This window comes from Acyrthosiphon pisum, chromosome X (assembly GCF_005508785.2).
Source record: "Acyrthosiphon pisum isolate AL4f chromosome X, pea_aphid_22Mar2018_4r6ur, whole genome shotgun sequence".
NCBI classification, from domain to species: Eukaryota; Metazoa; Arthropoda; class Insecta; order Hemiptera; family Aphididae; genus Acyrthosiphon; species Acyrthosiphon pisum.
This window is the reverse complement of record NC_042493.1, coordinates 69,045,765-69,069,594: the sequence shown is the minus strand read 5'-3', so window position 1 is coordinate 69,069,594 and position 23,830 is coordinate 69,045,765. Positions and strand designations below refer to the sequence as shown.

The window sequence follows — 23,830 nt, the reverse complement described above, 5'->3', positions numbered from 1 at the left end:
ATTGATAAAATAAATTAAAAAATCATTTATGTACCTAATATATTTTTGTACATGGCTATGAAAATATTTTTTATATTTTTTATAAAGCAATACCTAACAGTTAATATATGTGCGAAATATTTTATGTTGCTTAATACATCTACAATAAAAAATTGTAGTTTACTTAACAGTTAAAACACATTATAAAAAAATTGGAAAAATTACAAAAATATCTCAAATTAGATTATGATGTATGCATAAAATATCCCATCAACCCTAAAATGTGCTTTTGTGAGCATTCTACGCTGGAGCATTTGTTTACATCTCTTATATCTGTCCAGCAGAGAACACTAAAAAATATAAGAAAATCCAAACTCTCACAATGTTGGGGTTTTATTTTCCCTAAATCTTTATTTTCGTATTATTTCTTATTAATTATTATATACACTATAAACTATACGTGTTTCAGACTACAAAAAACACGTGGTGTTAATCTGGACAATTTCCAGCAGTGTCATTATATTATTATTAGGTACGCGTTCGACTAGAACGTTATGTTCGGCTTGCCGAATGAGCCAAAGTATCGGATTATCTGTATTAAGACAATATATAATATAGTGCACAAAGAGATACTGCTACGAGCAGATGACTTTTTTCTTCTTTAAAATGTTAACATATTTGCTAAATGATTCACAGAAATAAAAGGAGGTTCTCGTTTGTATAAAAAGAAGTGTATAACGTCCCAAAAGCACGCTTTTTCAAATCAAAATTTTGCACTGTTATGAGCACGCTCTGCTAGTATTCCGTGAACAGGGTGATTCGTTCGTTGTGAACCAGGAAATATTCCAGTAACTAAACGAAATTGGTAAAATCTGATTTTATATTTTATATTTTATGTACTGTCATAGAAAAATGAGAAATAATGTTTTGAATATTAAAAAAAAAACTGTACAATGTACATATCAATTTCTATATGCCAAGGATTATAGATCTTAAAAAATGTTTTACAAAAATATGAAATAGATATAGGTACCTAATATTAAATGTTATAATTTTATAAATATTGTACTATACTAGGAAAATTTTTACAAATTATAAAATGTTGATGAACTATTATTAGTTACTAGGTTAAATTATATAATCACAGCCTCCATATTGTATTCCATACCACTTATCAGTCCATCATTATGGACCTATTTTCGTTAGTTAGTACTTACTACTTCCACAAAATTAAATAACTCGATTTTAAAAAAAGTCACTTTAACAATGATTAGGTAACGATTAACAATTTATAGGGAAAAAAGGGTGATTATCATATGAAGAAAAGAGGTTTTAATATAGCCACAAGACATTCATTAACAGTATAAAACATTAAAGCATTGGAAAAAACGATTGTTTTGACTATACTTAGGAATTGAAAAAATTACAGCAATTTGAATAAATTTATTATTATTGAAGAAAACGGGTGTGGACAAGTTGGCAGGTGAATCACTCTGTATAATATATAGAGAGCGCATTATATACTCATAATATATTATAATATGATATACATACCGAACACGTGCGCTGCTGCAGTGTCAGTTCGTTCGACACCATGCGATATTGTTGACAGATTTTTCTTTGCTCTTTTAATACACGTGTGTCGCGTGTGTGTAAAATATGGACTTCGACAAAAAAAAACCAAACGCACATGACCATAATATTAGATGTATTCCTGCATAGTGTATACTTTATATAGTATACATACTATGAAATTGTTATAGTTATCATTATACTAGGTATATAATATGATTGGTGCTGTGATTTGTATGCTCTGAAAAATCAAATAATGCGTTTAAAAATTTACTTCTTACATTTCAAAAACTTATACAACAAAAACGTGTATTACAATGGTGAATATTTTTCCAGAAGACAGTTTAAAATAATAATTACACTAAATAAGGAGTATTTTTATAGTCTTTTAAATTATTTGTAGATATGAAAACGGTGGTCAGCGTAAGCCTAACTGCAAAATATCTACTATATACGTTGGATACTGTCTGACTATACTATGTACCTTTACCGACATACTGGTTTTTATTGAAACAATACATATTTTACAACAACGTACATTGCACACCCTCGTTACACAGCGCACTACAAAAAACAAAAGTAAATCGTAAAATGCTCGCATATCCTAAGACATCAAAAAATGCACTACAATTTTTATGATAATAAAAATGCAAAATTAAATATCATTCAAATAATTAGCACCACCTAAAACTAATTTTTCACTTATGGATTATTCTCCCACCACATTTTCTACTGACAACACAATGATATATTATTGTCACCCATACATGTATATAAATACTGTACCTACCAAAAAATTTAAATTTAAAATTTATACAATTTTATATTTTATTTATCGGGTTTAATTTCTTAATAACTGCAGAAAATAATGATATTTTCTCAGTAATTATTTGATAGAAACTTGGCAGAGGGGTCCCCTCAAGCCCCCCTTCTATTTGCACCAATGAGACTATGAGACCCCGGCCGTGATGAATCGAATTAACCACAATTCGTTTCAATTGAAGTGAAACGTTTGAAACTGGGTAAGTACATCGCATCGTATAACAAATATACGATGCGGTTTAATGAGCGGATAATAATTGTTTTTCCTACATGCGATGAATCGGGTATTTTATATGGGCGGCTCAAGTGTTTGTGGCGATACCAATGATTACGCGTTTAATATTATTATAGATATTATTATATTATTGCAGGGGAGTGTTATTATCACTATTATTATATTATGCGCGTGCACGGTTTCGGCGCGTACCGGAATATTATTACTCTGCAGCCCTCGGACCCCTCTCGGACTTCGGGTCGATAGTTCAATTTGCCTTAACTATATATAGTTCCCAGAGTGTATAAATGTATAATTAACGTTTTGACATTAATTGCATTTCTATTGTGACACAATATAATATTATGCATGTATCTTGTGTCTTAGTCGTCTACAAACGAATCGAGACTCGTTTATTCGTCGTGTCGTAATAATAATCCAAGTAACGTCAATATCGTTTTCAATATTAAAATACAATTTGTATTGTATGCGCTTTGCCGCTGTTAAATATTTTCACGCGTTAAAAATTAATATCGAATAAATAAATCTTAGTTTATGTCCGAAAATTAAAGTGTTCCATATTATAAAGGGCTGGAGCTAAGAATTTATATAATAATAATATACGCTTATTTTTTTTAAATAGTTGAAATGTAACATAAATATTTCATTATATAGTATTAAAGGAAATTATTTTGCTCACTGTAATATTTAATATTTTCATATTTACTTAGTACTCATACCTACGTGGTATAGAAAATATTCTAACAACAAATTCTTTCCACGCTTGCAAATAGTATCATGCGGTAAATTGTATAATGTTCATAAATATTTAATTAATTTACACTTTTAGATATATTGAGCGATAATCGATTAAAGGATTGCTGATAAATAATATTAAAATAACTTGAAGTGTACAAGAGAAATATATCTATTTTACTTAAACAAGAAAATATTATAAATCAGATCATTTTTCATTTAATATTAAAATGTATCTTCTAAATTAAACAATTTCTTAAAAAAAAATACTTTTATAAATAAAGCCACTAATAATTTTTTAGAAATATTAAAGTACTTGTATTTATAATATATTTTTTTTAATCCAAGTCAGAAACAGATTCAGATTAAGGGCTAATCACCAACGGAGCAAACTATTTTTGACATTCCCTCTCCCTACAGCACAAAACAAATAAAGTATATAAATTATTTAAGAACATAAAATGTTCTTATTAAAGCTTATTACAGCTTATTATTATTCTTATTAAAACTATGATTAATATTTATAAAATAATTTTTAAAATTTCATAATAATTAAACTGTTCAGAAAAATAAACTATTTATAAACAATTATTGTAACATCTAATTTTTTTAGTTTAAATTTCATCACACCTCAAAATTTGCGTTCTGGGGAAAATGCTCCTTTTCTACTTAGGTTAATGCGGCCTTGTTTAGAACATTTTAGATCGTCGCATTATCACGAAATTTGTTCAAGAGCACGTTTTCTTACTCCGTATCTCCGTCGATTGTGAGTTATGACTCATTGAATATTACATAGTAATTAGTATAGATCAAAATGGTTTTATCAGTTACGATTATTTTTATGCCCCTCTTATAATACGTACAATATCGTAAAAATAATACATAACTATACCTACCCATCATATTTTCCTTTACAAACAAAAACTAAATGCGTACAATAATAAAAATGTCTCTGATAAAGTATATATAAATAATATTATATAGATCGATTAAAACTTTGCCTTTTTTCTTCTACTATAGGTAGCATTTTACGGGTCACTACCGACGATGACCCAGTGCCGTGTATAATAAGGTAGGTACACAAAAATGTGGGATGAGCTGTTATAGCACCCATTAAACACTTCTTTTTGAGGGGGATAATTCATTTTGGGGTGTAGTGAACAGGTAAAAATAAGGTCTATAGTAAATTCCGCCTGGAAAAATATACATGTAAAAAAGGTAGTCAAAACAATATACTGGCACAAAAATGAATTTGCAAATTCCGCTAGGGAATAAAATTAAATATTTTTAAACCAAACGTTCCGTGACTGTACGACGCGACTGTACTGTACCTACGCAAAATATAATTAGAAAATATAAAAAGAATGAACCATCTATGGATGATTATGTAGAAAACGTGGCTCAATTTTTTGGGGATTTTGACAAAAAAAAAAAATAAATGTAGAATTGATTAGATTTGATTGATTTAAAATTTATATTTTAGAATTTTGGATGATTATATTTTGACTTGTCCTTATCATTATAATCATTACTATTTTTACGATTTGTATTAATTATATATATGACTTATAATTATGTGGTAATTATTGACTCAATATAAGTGATATATAAGTTTATTTAAATATGTATCTATAATCATTAATCTAAGTTATGACTCAAATAATTATGTGAATAATATGACACATTCACAAATTTGTAAATTAACTGTAACCCAGACAGCATTTTGTAATGATAATATTATAATAGTATTATAATAACGTTATACTAATATTATTCATTATTATAATGTTATAATAATATTATTAAACAAAAAATTGCTGTCTGGGAAGTAATAAATGTATTCTAATTTTAATTAAACCTAATATATTTTATTTGTTACATTATGTTACATTTTGACTGCCCCTTCTGCCAACAAGGCTCGTTTAAATATACAAATAAATATAAATTAAAAACTACTTTGTAGAAAATTCATGGATTTGGTTGAAAAATACAAAAAAACTAATCTTCATTAAGTAATAAGAACTTCTTACTAATAGGTACAGGACAGGGTTTGGTTAAAAATACTACTTTCTTGTGAACAATATTAGTCGTTGGCCGTTGCCCTCAGTAAGCGAGCAAATAATAAATAAAAAGCATTTTTATAAAGGTTTACAAAATAGGTACCTAATGACTGTTTTCTGGGAAAAATTTCGGAGAAACGGCCTGAATAAATTATCGATATCAAACACAAATCAGAAAATAATTTATATTGACTTCACTCATGCAATAAATTAGTATGTCTTATTACAGAACTGTGTCCACAAATTTTATCTTATAAATAATGACCTGGTGACTGCAGCTGATTCTTCATGTTGACTGATCCCAGACGTCGTTACAGCGCCTGCGTTTAAAATTTGAGTTTTTAATACAAAATTCTAAAATTTTCGTTACAAATTGCTACGAATTGGTTACACAAAAGTAGAATTGGTCCGCAACATAATTTTAAGTCGTGGTCTACATTCAACATTTTTGGTTTATGGGGTGCATTGACGACTTACCCTGAAATCGTGTTTATTGGCGGCCTGGTTTAAATGTCACGCCGTCCTCTCGTGTGTTCGTAACACGTTGTGTTCTATTCGAAATACGAAGGTGGTAGTAGATACTCATTGCATAGGAACCTACCTATAATACATAATATAATAAATAGTTTTCAATAAATCTCCACTAAATTGGTTGTGTACACGCGTCAATGGCAACAACAGCCGACTACTTGTCAACCACGGTTGACCGGAAACGTTTACTCGCAGTGTCAAGGCAGCAAATATGGGTTTTCCGTCACGACATCGTCCATAATGATGTATCGCATATAATACATTAAAACCGTACTCGCGACGTTTTCCGTCGTGTCGATTCGTATCGTACCACGATTATTACGTTTGCGTTCGATTTTTGATCTACGGATCGCTGCGTAAATCACGATTACGGAACGCGTGCTGTTTGAATCTGAACGATTCTATTATTTTTAGCTAAGCACTAATTGGTCGACTTTTTTTTAGGGGAGGGGGATGACTAGAGTCTAGAGTCCCCCCCTAATATTGATTAATAGAAAACGTGGGAGGCATATAAGCTATAGCTTCCCTCTCCCTCGCAACAGCTTTATTTATTTATTTATCGCCATACAAATACAAATTATTATATCTATATTATATAGATAACTACCTATATTATTCTTTATTTCAATATCGTTTTTCGTCCTAATATGGCAAATAAATATATAATATAATTCACATTTATAATTTCATACATATATATTATATTATGTCTCTCAATATAAGTATAATAAAAAACGAAGAAAAACTAGTATGGTCGACCACAATCAAATGTTGATCCGTCTCATTGCACTAAAATACACTAAAGCACAGCTTTTTGCTGGTCATTGTGAGCTGTAAATATTTAAAAAAAAAATAGGATATGCTGTTGGAATTATAACATAATTTTAATAATATTATATATAATATGATATATCAAAGTTTTTATTTATTTTTGGAACAGGCAATATTTATAGTGATGATAAATTCGATTTAAACAACAGTTATATGGTCCATGTTATTATATTACTCATCAGTACGATGAAAACTAAATTGTAGGTATTTATATTGTACTTACAGAGTGAACAAACAAAAAATAATTTATTGCCTAATTAATTATGATTATATTTACTTATAGAAATGTATAACAGTAATACTTTTAACAAGAAAAATCTAACTTGTTTATCTAGAAAATTTACTTATTAACTATTTAATGCCCATCTTTTTACATTTTTATTATTATTATGATGTATTATTAAGGACCTATTTCATATATTAAAGTCATACATCATACATACTATACTTTATAACCGAGTTTATAGCCTACCATATGTACTACACCAGACCATCGTTTTTTCAACGGATTTCAGATCTTATTGCGACATCATCGTGAACGTTTTTTCTAAATTCATTTTTAATCCAGTACGATATACGCTAGTTGTCAAACTAAGACTATGAGACAAACTGAGACATTGTTTTTATGGGGAGTTGGTCCATTTCACGTAACACGTTATCTATATACAAGAAGCTTTTATACCGCAGTGGCTATTATTGTTCTTGATGATTTGTTTTGTAGTTTTGTGATTTTCGTTCTTGACATACCAAATAACACCGTGTCCACTGTCCATATTATCGAACAATCGAGAGCTGGCCTAACATCTCAAGTACATCGACATGTGTTAGTATCGTTAGATGTGATTTTTATATTTCACTATTTACCTGATATAAAAGAATTGTAATTTTATGCATTTGTTCGTTTGAATATCATTAATACAATATAATACATGCGTATATGTATTTCAATTTTCGAGTAAATTAAAATATTATGTTATGATCACGAAAATTGCACATTTAATGCATAACAAAACCCTTTAAATATTATTTATATCTACAGTTACATACGCATTCAATTTGCTGTAAAAACACAAAATGTGCACTTTCTAAATAAAATATATGAAATATGTTAAATTAATATTCGAAAAATCATATCAAATAATATCGAAAAATACATTTTTATTGTTATCTTTTATTGAGATTTTGTTTGTCTTCATTCTTATTTACACAAAGTATTGTTCTGCGTGTTTGAATTTACAACAACTATATGTAATATGACGTATAATAATATTTATCGATTTATTTTCATTCGTTGTAAACTACTTTAGTATGTCACTACTGTCAACAATCGTCCAAAATAAATTTGCCTTCGGGAATAAAGTCAAATTGTTATTGAAATCAACGTTTACCATTGCAAAAAAGAACCCCTGGAGGCTAGTATAATAATATGCTTTATCATTGGAGAATATAGTACAATATAAATTATTGAAACGCGAAATGTATGCTTATTGAATAGGTAGGTACCTATTGTAATTAAAAAATTAATATTATATATTTAATCAAATATATATTTGAAGTTAACTTCATATTAATATGATATGCTACAAAGCAAAGCACAAAATTATTGTTCATTAATATTGTATTATTATGGTGTAGTATTTTTTTCTATGAAATTAGTAAGTATTTTTTATGCATTGAGACGAAAAAAATAAACATACAGAGTCACAAACCTGAACAAAAAGTCTCACTCTTTGAGTATTGCCTTTACTAATTATTTTTTATTGTTATTGTAATATTATACTGCTACGATCGAACAATTATAATATTCGTACGGACCATAAACATAATGAATGTATGTAATCATAATTTATTTATTATTTATTTATTTATTAAGAATTTACGGGCTGAGCCCTTTATAATTAAAATATACATGTGCAGAATTTGTAATAATAGTTTTATGTATAGGTACCCATCATTAGTTCGTTTGTAATAATACCGGCAGTAAATTCAGTAAAAAAAAGCAATAATAATAATAGTCGAAAAATGGAATAATTAAGCTGGCAATGATTAGATAAATGTAAAAATGAGTATATAATATTTCAGTTTAATTAGATGATGTATAAACAAAATAGATATGAATTAAGATCAACGGGGAAAAATGTAATTGTTGATTTATTGTTTCTATACCTACATCATACAATGGGTACAAATTAACGAATCGCATGTTCAATGAATAATAAATTAGTACACCAAAATAAGTAATTTGTGTAGTTGTGTAATGTTTTAAATTGTTACAATGTTTAATATAAAATATTTGTATTCTTATTAGCATTTAATATAATATTTAAAGATTAGAGTATCATAATATATAATAATATGCATTGAACGAAAAAATTATGTTAATTATTGTGATTAGGAATACATTAGTATTTTTTTTTTTACAGGAAGTTGCGGCGTGCCAGATATGACATCCATATCAGACATAGACGAGGACGTTATAAACCGAAATTTGCAAAAAAGATACTCAGATAATCACATATACGTATCCTTTTTATTATTTGTCATGAAAAAAATGATTATTTTTCTAATGATTCAAATGAAAGTATGATATTAAAATGAGTTCATGAAAATACAATCTGAGTTCAAATCGTTTGGATTAGGTAGGTACAAACTATTCGACGGGATATATACAGGATGGGATTGTGTTAACTTAATGGGGAAACGTGAAAACATGTTTATTATATAATATACGTATCAATATTAAATATTAAATTTATAAATCCAACATTGATCGGTGTGGTGTGGTGCGGTGTGTTGTATTCAAATCGGAGCATTTGAACCCCCATTAAGGACGTATCTATATGATAATATATTAAATACAAAACACAGATTTTTTAATTACATATATATATATACGTTCATTATATGTTTTTGCGGTGTTAACCAGAGTTTAAATGATTTACCTACAGAGTGATGTAGGGGAATAATAATAGTTTAATAATATGATTTCTCAAATTCTAAATGTTTATAGTGGAAGTTTAAGGTCTTATTTTCAAATACTTAGAATATTTATACCTACTATTAAAAGAGTATCTTATGGTGAAACAAACTAATTTTTCAAACGAAAAAAACGTGCTTTTTATTGTACATTTTTATAAGATCATATTTTGAAAATGTTGAAATATAAATCTATATAAGTAAAAATAGTTTCTGTGTAATTACTTTAAATCATAAGGATTAAGGATGATAGTCCATGATAACAAGTTTGGATTGTACAAGGACAACATAATTTTAAAATTGTTTTAATAATTTAATATAAATGTATTAAGTACAGTTTTATATTGTGTGAAAATTGTGCGAGTCTAATGAGTACTATAGAGTATTTGACTAAATATTACATCTGTTTTATATATATTTTTAAACCAATTTAAAAGAGACTCAACAATTACTAATTTAAATTTTGATTTAGATGCATCTACTATTTTTTTGCTAATTTATAACACAAAATGGTGGACAAAAGAAATTCATAACGATCTCACATTGCATACAAATCTAAGTATTTGATAATATGATCATTTTAAATGAACACACAAATTCCAAATATCAGAATTTGAATAAAAGAAGAGCATGCTTTTTGAGTCACTCTGTATGTTCCGTGTGTGTTTTTTCATCTATCGTTTCATCGTAATTGATGCGATTCGCATAACGACTTTTAATTAAATCCGTCTGATGGTTTTAATCTGCGATGCGCAGTCGCTGTTTTTTTCTTCAATTACACCACTATGCGAATACTCATATTATATTGTTTAAAAGTGTACATTAATACCGTAATGTTTCGAATATAATATGCAATGCGCATACTGTATTTGTAACTCTATTATGTGTCTTTACAATACGACGTATTATTGTTGGCAGGGTGCAATGACGATTATAATTATCAGTAGCAAAAAAACCTATGGAAAGGCCACTTAAGATGGTTTTATAGTGAACATGAGACATCGATTATAATATGATAAATCTAAAGGCAATAATTTGGATATATTTGGTAAACTTTGTATTGAAACATGTTATAAATATTCAAAGTTTGATGAGCGGTGAAGTGGACAAAAAATTCGCGGGTTAACCCCGTACTACTCCACTCTGCTCATCTAAACTTTAAATACTTAGGTATAACTCATAAACTACTCGCTCCAAATTCGATTTTCATGTATCGAAATACTAAGAAAAATATTCTGCTTTGGAATATAAAATTAAAACCTTATGTTGTTATTAAAAAAAATTATAATGATAAAAAAATAAAACGTTGTTTTATAAGCTTTAAACTATGTAAAAAAATATTTCCAAAAAAATTTACACTTTTTGAAATAATGAGTGTTGTTTGTAAAAGAATCACCCAGTATATCATGTACAATTCTGAAAAGTAATCTCCTAAATATCCTCTTCTAGTTTTCTATCTGCGGGTTTACCACTATTCCTGGTCTGACGCGGGATTTCAATTTTTCCGTTGTTATAGTGCCAACAATGTTTGCATGCTACTGTTAAATCATAAACAGATTTATACAATATATATATATATATATAGGCTAAAGCAGTATATTATACAATATGCTAGTAAGAGATTTAAAATATAAACAACTAGGTGTACCTATAGAGTTTAAAATATTATTTTATTTTGACATTTTTATAGGAAATTTTAGAAATTTTAGTAGTTAACGATTAGGATATTTAGTTATCATGCCCAGTTGTTCCATGTAAAAATCATGTTTTTATTGTTATTTGTTCTCTATAATATAATATAGTATTACTGTTATCAATGGTTTCACAGTAGTTGGATCTTGGACAATTGTCGGACCATTGTAAATAAGTAATTTATGAAAAGTAACCAAAATATAAAAAATATACAACATTTTGAAATACTAACTCAATATCAGATTTAGAACGAATATCAGTATTTTTTTTTTTGTCAGCCGTATAAGTCGTTTTGGACCTTCATTCCCACATATTTACGCGCTCATAGTTGCTGTTTTTAATATAAAACCATTTTACAAGGGGGCGCTTATTTCTTTAATCTCGTTTTCGTTACCTGGTTTATTCCGCTTTGGTTATAAATCTAATTTTGTCAGTATAATATGTTGTATCATCGTATTTAAAATTTAATTTCCGTCAACGCGGCATCATGATTTCATAACGTCTGCGAATATTTGTGTCTAAGATACAAGCGTTTGCGAGCGGGGGAGATATAGATGGTTGCTATCGAGTATCGATCTACGTTATAATATCCGTAGTATGTATTATATACAGTACGTATATCGTAAGTAGTAACAGCTCCCGTTCAATTCTAAACCACTTTAACGTGTGACGTTTTTTTCACTAATTTCGACTAGTCAGTTTGTATCATAAAATATAATTTATTATTATTATATTACGGGTTTAAAGTAGGTCGTTTCGCGTATACCTACGCATATTGCATTAACAATGATAAGTGGTAAGATGAAAAAAAAATATACTACGTATAATTGATAAAATTGTACAATTTATATTCTATGATAATAAAGTAATAACTAAATAACATTGTGCAGTGTGGAATGTCCTCTATTACGTTTTATCACGGGTTCAACGATTACTGTTCATTATGCGTTCTATGCTATTGCCTATTTACCCGAACTACACAAAATAATATAAAAATACATACATTTTAATTATAAATAAATTGCAAGTGAAATTTATCACGCTGGTTTTGTTATTCTCTATGAAAATTGTACGATCTTGGGGGAGAGGGGTGGTGTATAGAAATTAGAAGTAACCCCTAACTATGTCGTCGTTTACTTAATATAATTTTTTAAACAAAAATCCTAAACGAAATCGACAAAGTATAGCATTTAGTGGCGGTTTTATTAAAAAATGTAGAAATAGGTATTGTTGTATATTTTAATTTTTATTTTGGGTCGTATGATTTTAATAATAAGTCACTACTATTTATTCATATAATATAGGTATATACTCGTAATTAACAAAAAATAAATTTAAATGCATTAAAAATCATTAAAAAGTAATAAAAATTATGTTACCTACTGTTATAAACTATTATACCTACCTGACACATGCTATGTACAGTGTATGTCGTATGATAAGATTGTTTATGATTCACCAAGCATACCCATACTGACTCCTATTTTTTCTATGATAAAAATTAGATAATAATTTCAAAAATATTGTTGTATAATTGTAATGATATGCCCACACACCATTATAATAAACTAAAATCTTACAGAATAATAAATAACGGCCAGACTATTGTTTGAATCCAATATAAGTAAACAAAAATTAATATTTCTAAAATGTTAATTTTTTTTTGAGATAACCATTGTTTACTGTCAATATTTAGTATTAAATTAATCACCCTGCATTTGCTTTATATAGATTATCACGCATCATGTATTCATTATACGCAAATACACGGTATGTATCAATACCTGTAAATACATCACGAGATGACATTATTTTCGATTTATTCGAACAAACTTAAAAATTAAATAATATTAAACTTAAATTGTATCAACACGTATCAGTGACGTATATTATAGCCTTAAAGGTACGCGTACAATATATTGACAAATCTACCGTACACGTCGTAGGTACTATTCCAACACTTTAGACGTAATCACCAAAATTTGTTCGCCATCAGATAAAGTTAGTTTAAAGTGTTTGAACTTAATGCAATCAATTTTTGTATGTTTTCGTAAGCATATACCTAACAGAGAATTATAGTTGAGTGAAAACTTATACGAATTTTTAACGTTTTGATCGACGTAAATAATCTGAGACTTACACGCTTGGATGTAATAAATATATTTTGTCATTCGATAATGTGCTGTTCAATAATATACTGTGTGTACTGCATTGTACATTTTTGCATATTGTTGAGAGATTTGGAGGTCAGATTTTAAAAAAAACAAGAGATTTTATGAAATAATGGTTTTTTAGAAAAAGCTTAAAAATGTACTATATATTTTGTTCATATTCGTAAACAAATGTATATATTGCATAATATTATTATCAGGGCATTTGAAAAAAAATCCATTTTATGTTAATTACAATTAAAACGTTACACAATTTTTGTGTTTATCGTTATTTAGAACTAAAACGTTATTCAACTTTTGCGTTTATTGATATTTAGAATTAATACGTTATCCAAGTTTTTGGTTCATCGTTATTTAGAACTGTAACGTTATACAAGTTTATCGTTTATCGCTATTTAAAATAGTGTTAATTTTTCGTTTAATGATATTCTATAAATTAAGTTTTCCGTTATGTTTTGCTTAATGGTATATAATATATTTTGTTAATCGTTATGTTTTGTTTTGTGGTATTTAATTATTTTTGATCGTCGCTTTCCGCTATAATAACATTTACAAATTTCAATCTTTTTTTGTCAATAAAAACTTAACGTTTGCGAGCCTTGAATTTATTATTCATGAATCATAACTTGTTAAGAGGGCATTATACCGATCAATTTCAGTGGTAAAAACATGTGTCCACATAAAACAAACAAAATTCCAATAACATGTATTTTAGAGTTAATATATGACATTTTATATGCATTTTTCGAAAATGTCGATGTAGGTATCTAAATTAAGATTCGACCGAGTAGTTTTTGAGTTTTTTGACATTGTGTACTTTGTGTAAGTTATCGTGCATTTAATATTTATATATTGTCATGTATTATAATTTGTAAAAATGTCTGAGTATAAAAACTCTCGAATCAAATATATCATAATAATCTGTTTTATATGTTTGTAAAACAAATTTTAAAAACACTATTATCCTTATTATATAATATATACTGTATACATAAAAACTACTTGTTCAAATGTCGATTTAGATACATCAACATTTAAAAAAAAATCTTTGGATTAAAAATTTACAGTACCTAGGCACAAAGATTGGTTCTTATTTGAAAAAAAAAGAAATAGTTTGTATCGCCACATTGCACAGGATGTTTCTTAAAAAATTGTATAAGAAATCAAAATAATAGAAAATATGGTCTAAGGGGCCTGCAGCAGGTTTTGTCAAAAATCAAAACTAATATAGATTTGACCAATCTAAACATTAATTTTTGTTTATTATGATGTTTTTCAATATTTTTAAATTTCGTATCATAAAATAAACCTTAATGGGGCTGGAGGGGACTGACTTTTAGACCAATAAGCTAGATAAAACTGGAAGAATTTGGTTTGACAGATTTTAATTTTGAAAAACGATTATGATTGATCAACAAGTTTGACTCGGAATGATCGAGGCGATTTTGAATATTCCCATTATTAAATGTGTCATAATGAATAATATAAATACAAAAATATCATATTTTTTCTTGGAAGTCACAGCTGAAAAAAAATATTCAAAGTTATCTCTATTATTCCCTAACCTTATTTTTTTTCATCTGCGGCAGCCCTCTTAAATCCCATAATACAATATTACTAAAGAAATACAAGAGTATTAGTATGCTTGGTGAATCACCTTATATATAATTGTATACTTAAATAAAGGCGTTACTATATAGTCTTTTGAATTTGGAGGGCTTGAGTTATGTATACGCCACCGTATCATATGGGCTGTGCTATTTTTAATAAATATATAAATTAAAGTTACCTAATTATTAATAAATGATAATATTTTATTATCCGTATTATAACGCATATAGAAAAAAGTTTTTCAATTCAATTATAAACATCATTACTTATATTCATTATCATTATCAATTATCAGTATGATATTAATAATAATATTATTGAGTCGTTATTCATGTACACATACGCTGCTGTTAATTAGGTATTTTGGTATAAATGCAATATTAATATGCAATAATATTATATTATATTATAGTCTATACTAATTGTAATATATTAAACACACTTTTCAGTGATTATGCGTAGTGTTCTTTTTCATTTTATTAATAATGTCTGAACTATTGCACACCTACACGCGTATATACATTTATTATTAGTTGATTATATTTTCAATTTACGCTCCACGAAATAATCGATTAAATATTTATGCTGCCTTAACGTGCTCGAATTAACCTTCGTCCTCTTATTATCATATCTCAAAGCTTTTATCGCAGCTTTTATGCATATCTGCTATGAATATTGAATATTGAATATATAAATTGTGTTTATAAATTTATAATTTAACCAAATTTATAAATATTATAATTTATAATGTAATATGTATGTTATTATGCATTATTTATTTCTATAATACATATATTCTTTATGCATCCTATGTGGCACCTAGTTATAAAGAAATCGATACTATAGCACTTCACACTTATAATTTACCCTAAACAAACTTCAGAAATATAATATTATGTACATTTAGGACCTATTGACATAATAATATTAATATACTATGTCGGTGCTCATTTTATTTTAACTAGATATGTGTTTTTTTGTCTAGATTGGTGGAGATAGATTTTTAGGTATATTCAAGACGTTTCAATGTATTTATGGGTTATTATTTCTCGTTTAATATATTATTATTATGTAAATTTGAAAGCAATAATTCATAAACGTTTATGACAGTTTTCGTTTTTCATTCAATTTTCTTGACGTTTAATGTGGAATTTCCACAAAGTTACAAGATTATTTCTACTCTTATTTAAGTCCATGGTATAACAACCCGATAAGTGGTCGTTTAAGGCTTGAACAATATATTATATGAGCTTTTTTTATTAACCATAAAAATATTGAATGAAAAACCATTGTAAAACCAATAATATATTTAATATTTGTATTTCATTGTCAGGCTTGGATCCGAATCCAATATGTTCATACCTATACCTAATATTAATAAACACGAGTGTTTGGATCAGTTGATAACTTTAATAAAATGAGCAATTTACTATCTATGAATTACTTACGAAACATATTTTTTTATAGGTAATCCTGTGAATGTATACTGTAGACGAATATGTAAATACGTATAATTCCATTCAGTGCCGCAACCATGTTTTGTTGGCCCCAGTTCCAAAAATTATAAAAAATTGTAATTTTTATGTTTCCATTAAGTAAGTTAACACAGAAAAACAAGAAAAAATGTTTTACCACCCTGTATTGTGTACCTACCTATCTACTTTAAATAAACCATGTCGATTTCACCAATTTGTAAACTATTTTGTTCTTATAAACACCCACTATGAAAATATATTGAGAATTAAAATTTTTGTTTTTCAAGAATTTTCCACAAATAATAATATAATTATACAAAATTGTCAATAGAAATAAATTAAGAACATGTAAACAATATATAAATTTATGCTGTTCAAAAGTCAAAATTCCTATTAGGTACCATTATTTTTTAGATTGTTCTTCGCAATGAACTTTATGGTACCATGACACTCACATTAATATATTTATTTTACAATTAAATTAAAAATAGGTAATTACTAATTATCTAATAACTGATATAGCCCATTATGGAATATTGGGAAAACATATTTAAAATTTGTTAACTGAAACCTTTGCTGGGGCAACCCCGTACCACCGAATTTCACCACCAGGACGTAACGGATTCCCTAGTAATTTCAAAATTATATAAAGAATTTAACTCAACAATATCGTTAGTAATTATTACAATAAAATTGCTATAAGCCTTGTTGATAGTTATACATTTTTTGTTATCGATATATTTTATTCTGAAAATTTTGAAACAAATATTGATAAATATTTTTTTTATCCAACTGTATTTTGCATAAGCATAATAAATAATTGCAATGTTTACATATGCAATTATGGTTTATTAATTTTTAAATAAAATGGACGAAATAAGTAAAAAAGTTTTGAATTGCAATATGATCGTTATCGAGAGACTTTTTGCGCAAGCTGTCGTGCTTACACATTAATTATTTATGAAAAAAGTATTTGTAGGTGATCGTGGTGAACATATAACAACAATTTAAACTTCGTTCTACATTATATATTTATCAAACAAGCAGCGAATGAAACTTCAACACGTGGATACTATATAAAACACGTGTTAATATATTATTAGCTGTAATTAGTTTCACAACGTTCGCGATTGTAGCAATAAAATATTATTTTAAATATAGCGTATTTTAAACTCATTTTTTTCATGTCTAGTAATAATAGTTATCGTACGGCTTGAACTGTGGTACCATATAGAAGACGCACTTAAACTTATCTCCGAACCATCAGTTTAGTCGATCGGTTTAATACCACGTTTTCGGGAGGAAGAAATCTTCCACTAACAGTTTTTGTTTTGTGATATCGACGGTACTAGTACCATTACACATTATATATATTATATAATATATATACATTTCAAAAGCTGTTTATACACGAATTATTTATCGCGATGACCTAATAAATCATGTGCTTATGCTTATGTTATATTGTATAATATAGTTATCGTGAAAAATAAATCAATGAGCCTGTTGAGATTTTTCGCAGGACGTGTTTAATCTGCGTTAGATATATTTACAATTATTATAATAATATATCATACTGCATTATATTGAAGTATTTTATATTAACGATCGTACAAAAAAAATGTATATAGTGCGTATATACCTGCAGTGTAATTTGCGAAAAAAATTTAAAATAAATAATCTTAAAACATTAAATAATTTAAAAACTTTGGAGCCATCGTACGTGATAGGTATAAAAAAATAGAGTTGAGAATAGATAAATTTGACTTAAGATTTTTTGAGTTATATTTTCAAATACAACTTATGTCTTATATATAATATGCCTACACTTCAAGAGGCAAGAAAAAATTCAAGTTATGAAGGTTTTCGAGTTATCGCGACTTGACTATACAATAATTATTAGGTACCTATGTAAATTAACATGCGAGCTCTATCGTTGATACCTACCTATCATCTTATAATTTTAAGCAAGTCAAATGTTGTTCAATAGTTTATGGTTTTTCCAAATTTGTTCTAACCTTCTGATCTTGTTTCGATATTCGATATTCGACATTATATTGCTATGATTATGTACCGTATATTATAATAACTATCTATCACACAGTCACTCAAGTATAAATTGACACTATAAACGCTCGTGAGTAGTGGAATTTTCGATTAAATTTTTTATTCCAGGGGTGTGGAGAGGAAGCTTTGGTAATATTTGAAAGGGGTATAAGTCTTCACGATCATTATTGTTTTCGTACATTTGACAAATCCTGCCGAAGGTTTGGTTTATATATATTGGCGTACTATATAATATAATATGATATTTTGCAATTCAACGCACTTATAATAATTTTTTTTTACGACAGCTACTGTATATATAATAACTCGGTTACATATATAATTGACGTGTGTCGATGAATAAATCGTCGCGAAGTAATGAACATCGTTTGTCGGATGACAGTCGCGCGTCCTGTTTAGGTCTGTATAATATGCATATTATATAAATATACACATACGCGAAACAGGAACATTTTTTCCCTTTCATCTCCGCGTGTGGAAAGGGGGTCAATATCGATCTATTATGTTATTATCGTTGTACATTCTGCCACCTCCACTGCCACCACCGCCTAGGGGGTGGAATGAACCCCGTGCAGCCGATCTGGCTGTCCGCCGCGATGACTCATCACGTTCGGCAGCGGCCGCCACCCTCGGCAAGTCTCGCACGGGGGCGCCCGCCAGTCCGCCCCGAAATCGTTCCGACAATATATACCTTTTGCAACATAGATGGTTGAATGCGCTCGACTTATATTATTTTTACATTTTCTTCGCTCATCGACGCTAGTACGATTAAAATTTAAAAATAATAATAACACCGAGGATAGCTGACACGCGATACGACCTAGGTACCTACTACCTACGACAAAGTGGTTGCGTGATCGCATGGCTTAGGTACACTATGTATATAATATAGGTTTATACTATGTATATATATTATTTAATAATATTATGGCTATGACATCGGTGATAAATGTAATATCGTTTTCTCTTGTGTAGCGAGAAATATTAATTTTTATTATCCTACGTGCGTAGTATTTTATATGAATAAAATTATTTTTTTTTTAGTTTTAACGATCACTCATCTTCGTTGTTGATGATAAAATTTTCGTTTCTCTTGGTTTCTATTGATATCATAACGTATTGCGTTCGTTTATACTGTAATTATAAGCCACGAAATAATTGAAAACGCAATCGGTCTCGATTTGAAACAAATTAATTTTTCAATTTTTTTATACGAATATGTACTACGTATACATATACGTACAGTATATTTTATCATTATATTATGGATGATAATTTTCAACCGGTTACATTATTTACCTGATTTTCTTATTGAATATTTGGCCATTTTAATGAAACAACAAAGTTCTTACATTATTTTCAGAATATATTCATAGCGCTAAAAAATGTATAATTTTACACCCCAAAGGAGTATGTTATTTCTCTAAAAGAGTTGATTGATAAATACCATCACGATTTATTACATTTATTAAAATGTCGCTTATATTATAAATGAGTCGAGTATTATGTAGATATAGTGATATTATTAAGTATAATATAATATTATAATATTGTGCACCATTGCGAATTAACTCAGTTTGTCAAAACGATGAACGCTTATGAACTTTATAAAGAACTGTCAACTTCCAACTTCGATGTTTATGCATAAAGCTATTTCTACAAAGGTTGGAAAATAAATTATGATGTTAAGTCAACGTTAACAAATTAATAGTCAAAGAATAGTAAGTATTTATTTTGTATTTGACTCGTAAAGTTTAAAATCAAAATGGTTTTCAACTTAGAGTTAAAAATAAGTTAAATGAAATCAATCATTCAACGTTTTCAAAGTATTTTTAAAATAGGTACTTTAAAAAGTTCATATTTAATGCTTTTCAGCTTTTATCCGTTTCTTTAGGTTACGGCACGTCGTTTATTTAAATGCTGCTGTTTACAATCGAATAATTTATATACTTGGACGGCCGTCTGTAGTTGTCTCGTGAATTATATATTAAGCCTCGATTAATCGATTGCACTTCAATTTTAATTGCACGCATACAACATGAGTACCTACGTTAAAATCAAATTGTAATCACTATCGTGTATTATAACGCATAACGCCGGTTTTAAAATAATCACAGACTCTTTGGACGTGTATAATATGCTTAGATTTTCAAAATAAAATAAACGAAATCTTTTATTTAGCACCCTTGTAGTAAAATAAAAAAACAATTTTTCATAACATGACGTAATTTTGCACCTTATCTTAATATCTAAATTACCAAACCTATTTTTCTACTATATAAGCAATTATAAATAATTCAATTATTTTATTCACTAGTTCGAGCTAATCTAATTAATTTAGCCAACCACTTACAATGACTACCTATACTTATTGTATATAATTATTAGTATATTATAAAATGTATCTAATTGGAATTATATAGATATGTTATTCTAAGAATACAAATTTAATAAAAAAATTTTGAATATTATTAATTATTGTACTAGCTAAAATTAAGTTTTGAAAATTATGAAAAATTTGTTTGAGGAAAAGTAAAACAATTATAATCTAACACTATTGTATAGGTCCTCATTATTTTCATATTAAAACAACACTTTGGATTAAAAATAATTACAAGACATTAATGAATTATACAGGATTTTTTTTCATCAAAGAGACATGTTTACCGTGTTTTTAGCTATTGTCAGGACACAAGGGCGCTTGACTAAAAAACAGAACGTCTGGGCACTCTACAATAATTAGACTCCTTAAATTATAATGTTGTGTTTGAAGTAACCTAAACGATCGTTTATGTGTACATAATAAAATACAAATCATGAATTATTAAATATAGATAAGTACCTATTATCAATAGCATTCACTCGAATTGTTGAATATTGTTTTATTTTATTTAAAGACAATTCATGCATGAATCATGATCTTTTAAATCACAGGATTTCAGGTTTATGTTTAAAAAATGCGTTTTAAAAAAAAATAAAGATTTATTTTCAGTTCGACACATAAACACAATAACTTCAAAAATATTTTTAAATGTTTTTACCAATAGATCCTACGTGAACATTTGTCAAAAATTTTAGCCGGCATGAACACGAATTTCTAGTGTTATTTAGAAAAGTTTTCAATGTAATAAATGTATGCAATAAATAATGTAGTTTACTGAAAGTTTCGGTTGATGGTACATTTTTTCTGAAAAAGTTATTATTTAAAGTCGACACTCACACATATATATAAAATTATATTTGCAGTTTTCGTTTAATGAACTAACGTTTTTATAGTTTTATTTTTTCTGAGTTCCATAATTAAATTTAAAAAAATGGAACACTACATCAAATTATTTTCATGAGAAAATATTTGTTGCAATATAAAAATAAATGGTTCAATAAATTAAAGAAAACGTGTCCTGAAATTTATTTTAAGTTAAATATTTTTAACCCTACAATTTTTAGCTTGCATAGTTGCATAATATAGATCAATAAATTATACAATACGAACATATTATTTAGATTGAAATAGTATGATGTTAGTTATAATATAGGTATAGACTTTATACTTTAAGTGATTAAACTTTTATCGTTATAATGTCATTAACTAATGTTAAAATGTTAAGCCATTCCGTTCACTTAGGTAATTCGGTTGTTAATTTTTCATTTAGCAAATTAAGTGCAAATACGGTACATTGTAACGCGAACACTGCACCTATAATATAATATAGTATAGGTGCATTGTTCGCGTTTTGTAATTTATATTAAAAATTACAACACCATTGTGCTCCGTTTCAATATTTTAACAATAAATTTAAAACTTCTTGAAACCCTGCATTTGTAGTGGGTATCAAAATTTAATGTCGAACCGATCTGACAAGTGGTGAACATTGTACTTTCCCAGCCCGAGTCCATTAATATAAAATTCGTTATTTTCATTATTTTTTCACGACCGATGATTTATGAATAAACTATAAAGTGTAAATTAAATAAGGTCATTTTTATAACTGAGGTGAATATATTATATAACTATAATATAAACATAAGTATATAATATATACATATATGTGCAGAAAAACGAAAGAAGTCGTTATATTTTTATTATTGTATATTGACGTAGCTTCAGACATATACCATTATAATACAATAGAAACTATGTACATCGTTGTAACAATACAATACCTTACTCAGGACTTCAGGCGCTTACTGAGAAATTGTCGACTTTGAACTGTCGGAAAAACATTTTCGGCTGTCAGTTTAATGCACTTAAACTCTATTTTATATTATTGATGTTTATTTTAATCAGTGTATGGATTGAACGTGAATGGTAACTCACTCTTTTTTTGATACCATTCGGGAGGGTAATGATTTTAACAGGCTTTTGGTCATATAATATGCGATTGTATTTTACTTTGTTTACAGACAAGCTTTTAGAGGCATGATAAGTGATTTGAATGTGTTTCATATACCTAAGCTTTAGTTATCGACCGAAGCAAGTGGTGTTTAATAAATAAATAATTTTTAAAATTATTCGTGAAAGTGAACTGTAATTTAGCATTAAAAATTACCAATAACCATATGATAAACATATTTTAAGTTGAAATATGTCATGTTAACTTTAAAGTATGCAATATCAATTTATTCACTAACCACGAAAAATCTTTCTAGTTTCGACTACAGTAAATTCGTTAAATATTCTTTTCCTATCATTATTTATAATTTTAGATACTATTATGTATAGAGATATATTTTTCTTAATGCCCTGGAGCTTTATTATTTATACGACCAAAATGCCTTTATAAATATGTTTAACTAATATCTATATAATATATTTTACTTATTAAGGTTAATACCAAGTGCGTCCGCAGGAATTTGTCAAGGGGAGGGCAAAATATTTTCCTTTTTACATTTTTTGTCTCACTATCCTATTAGTTATAAAGTATTTTTGTGACATATTTTCTTTCATATAGACAAGGAATGTAAAAAAATGTATGAATTTATACGTACATTGTTAGTTAAAAATTTAATCTTGCTGCATTCATTTTAATTAATTGTTATGTTATTTTAAATTATCAAATAAATTATTTTTTA

General features: G+C 27.6%; 1 protein-coding gene across 2 annotated transcripts in view; it reads left to right on the top strand.

The window, feature by feature from the left end:
- LOC100166280 (myosin-VIIa) overlaps positions 1–23,830 on the top strand; it is a 146,262-nt gene that overhangs the window by 43,221 nt on the left and 79,211 nt on the right. For both annotated transcript variants that reach the window (XM_008183632.3, XM_003240377.4), the window contains exon 2: positions 9,189–9,286. In XM_008183632.3, coding sequence (XP_008181854.1) covers positions 9,189–9,286 — 98 coding nt within the window. The remainder of the gene's footprint in view (positions 1–9,188; positions 9,287–23,830) is intronic.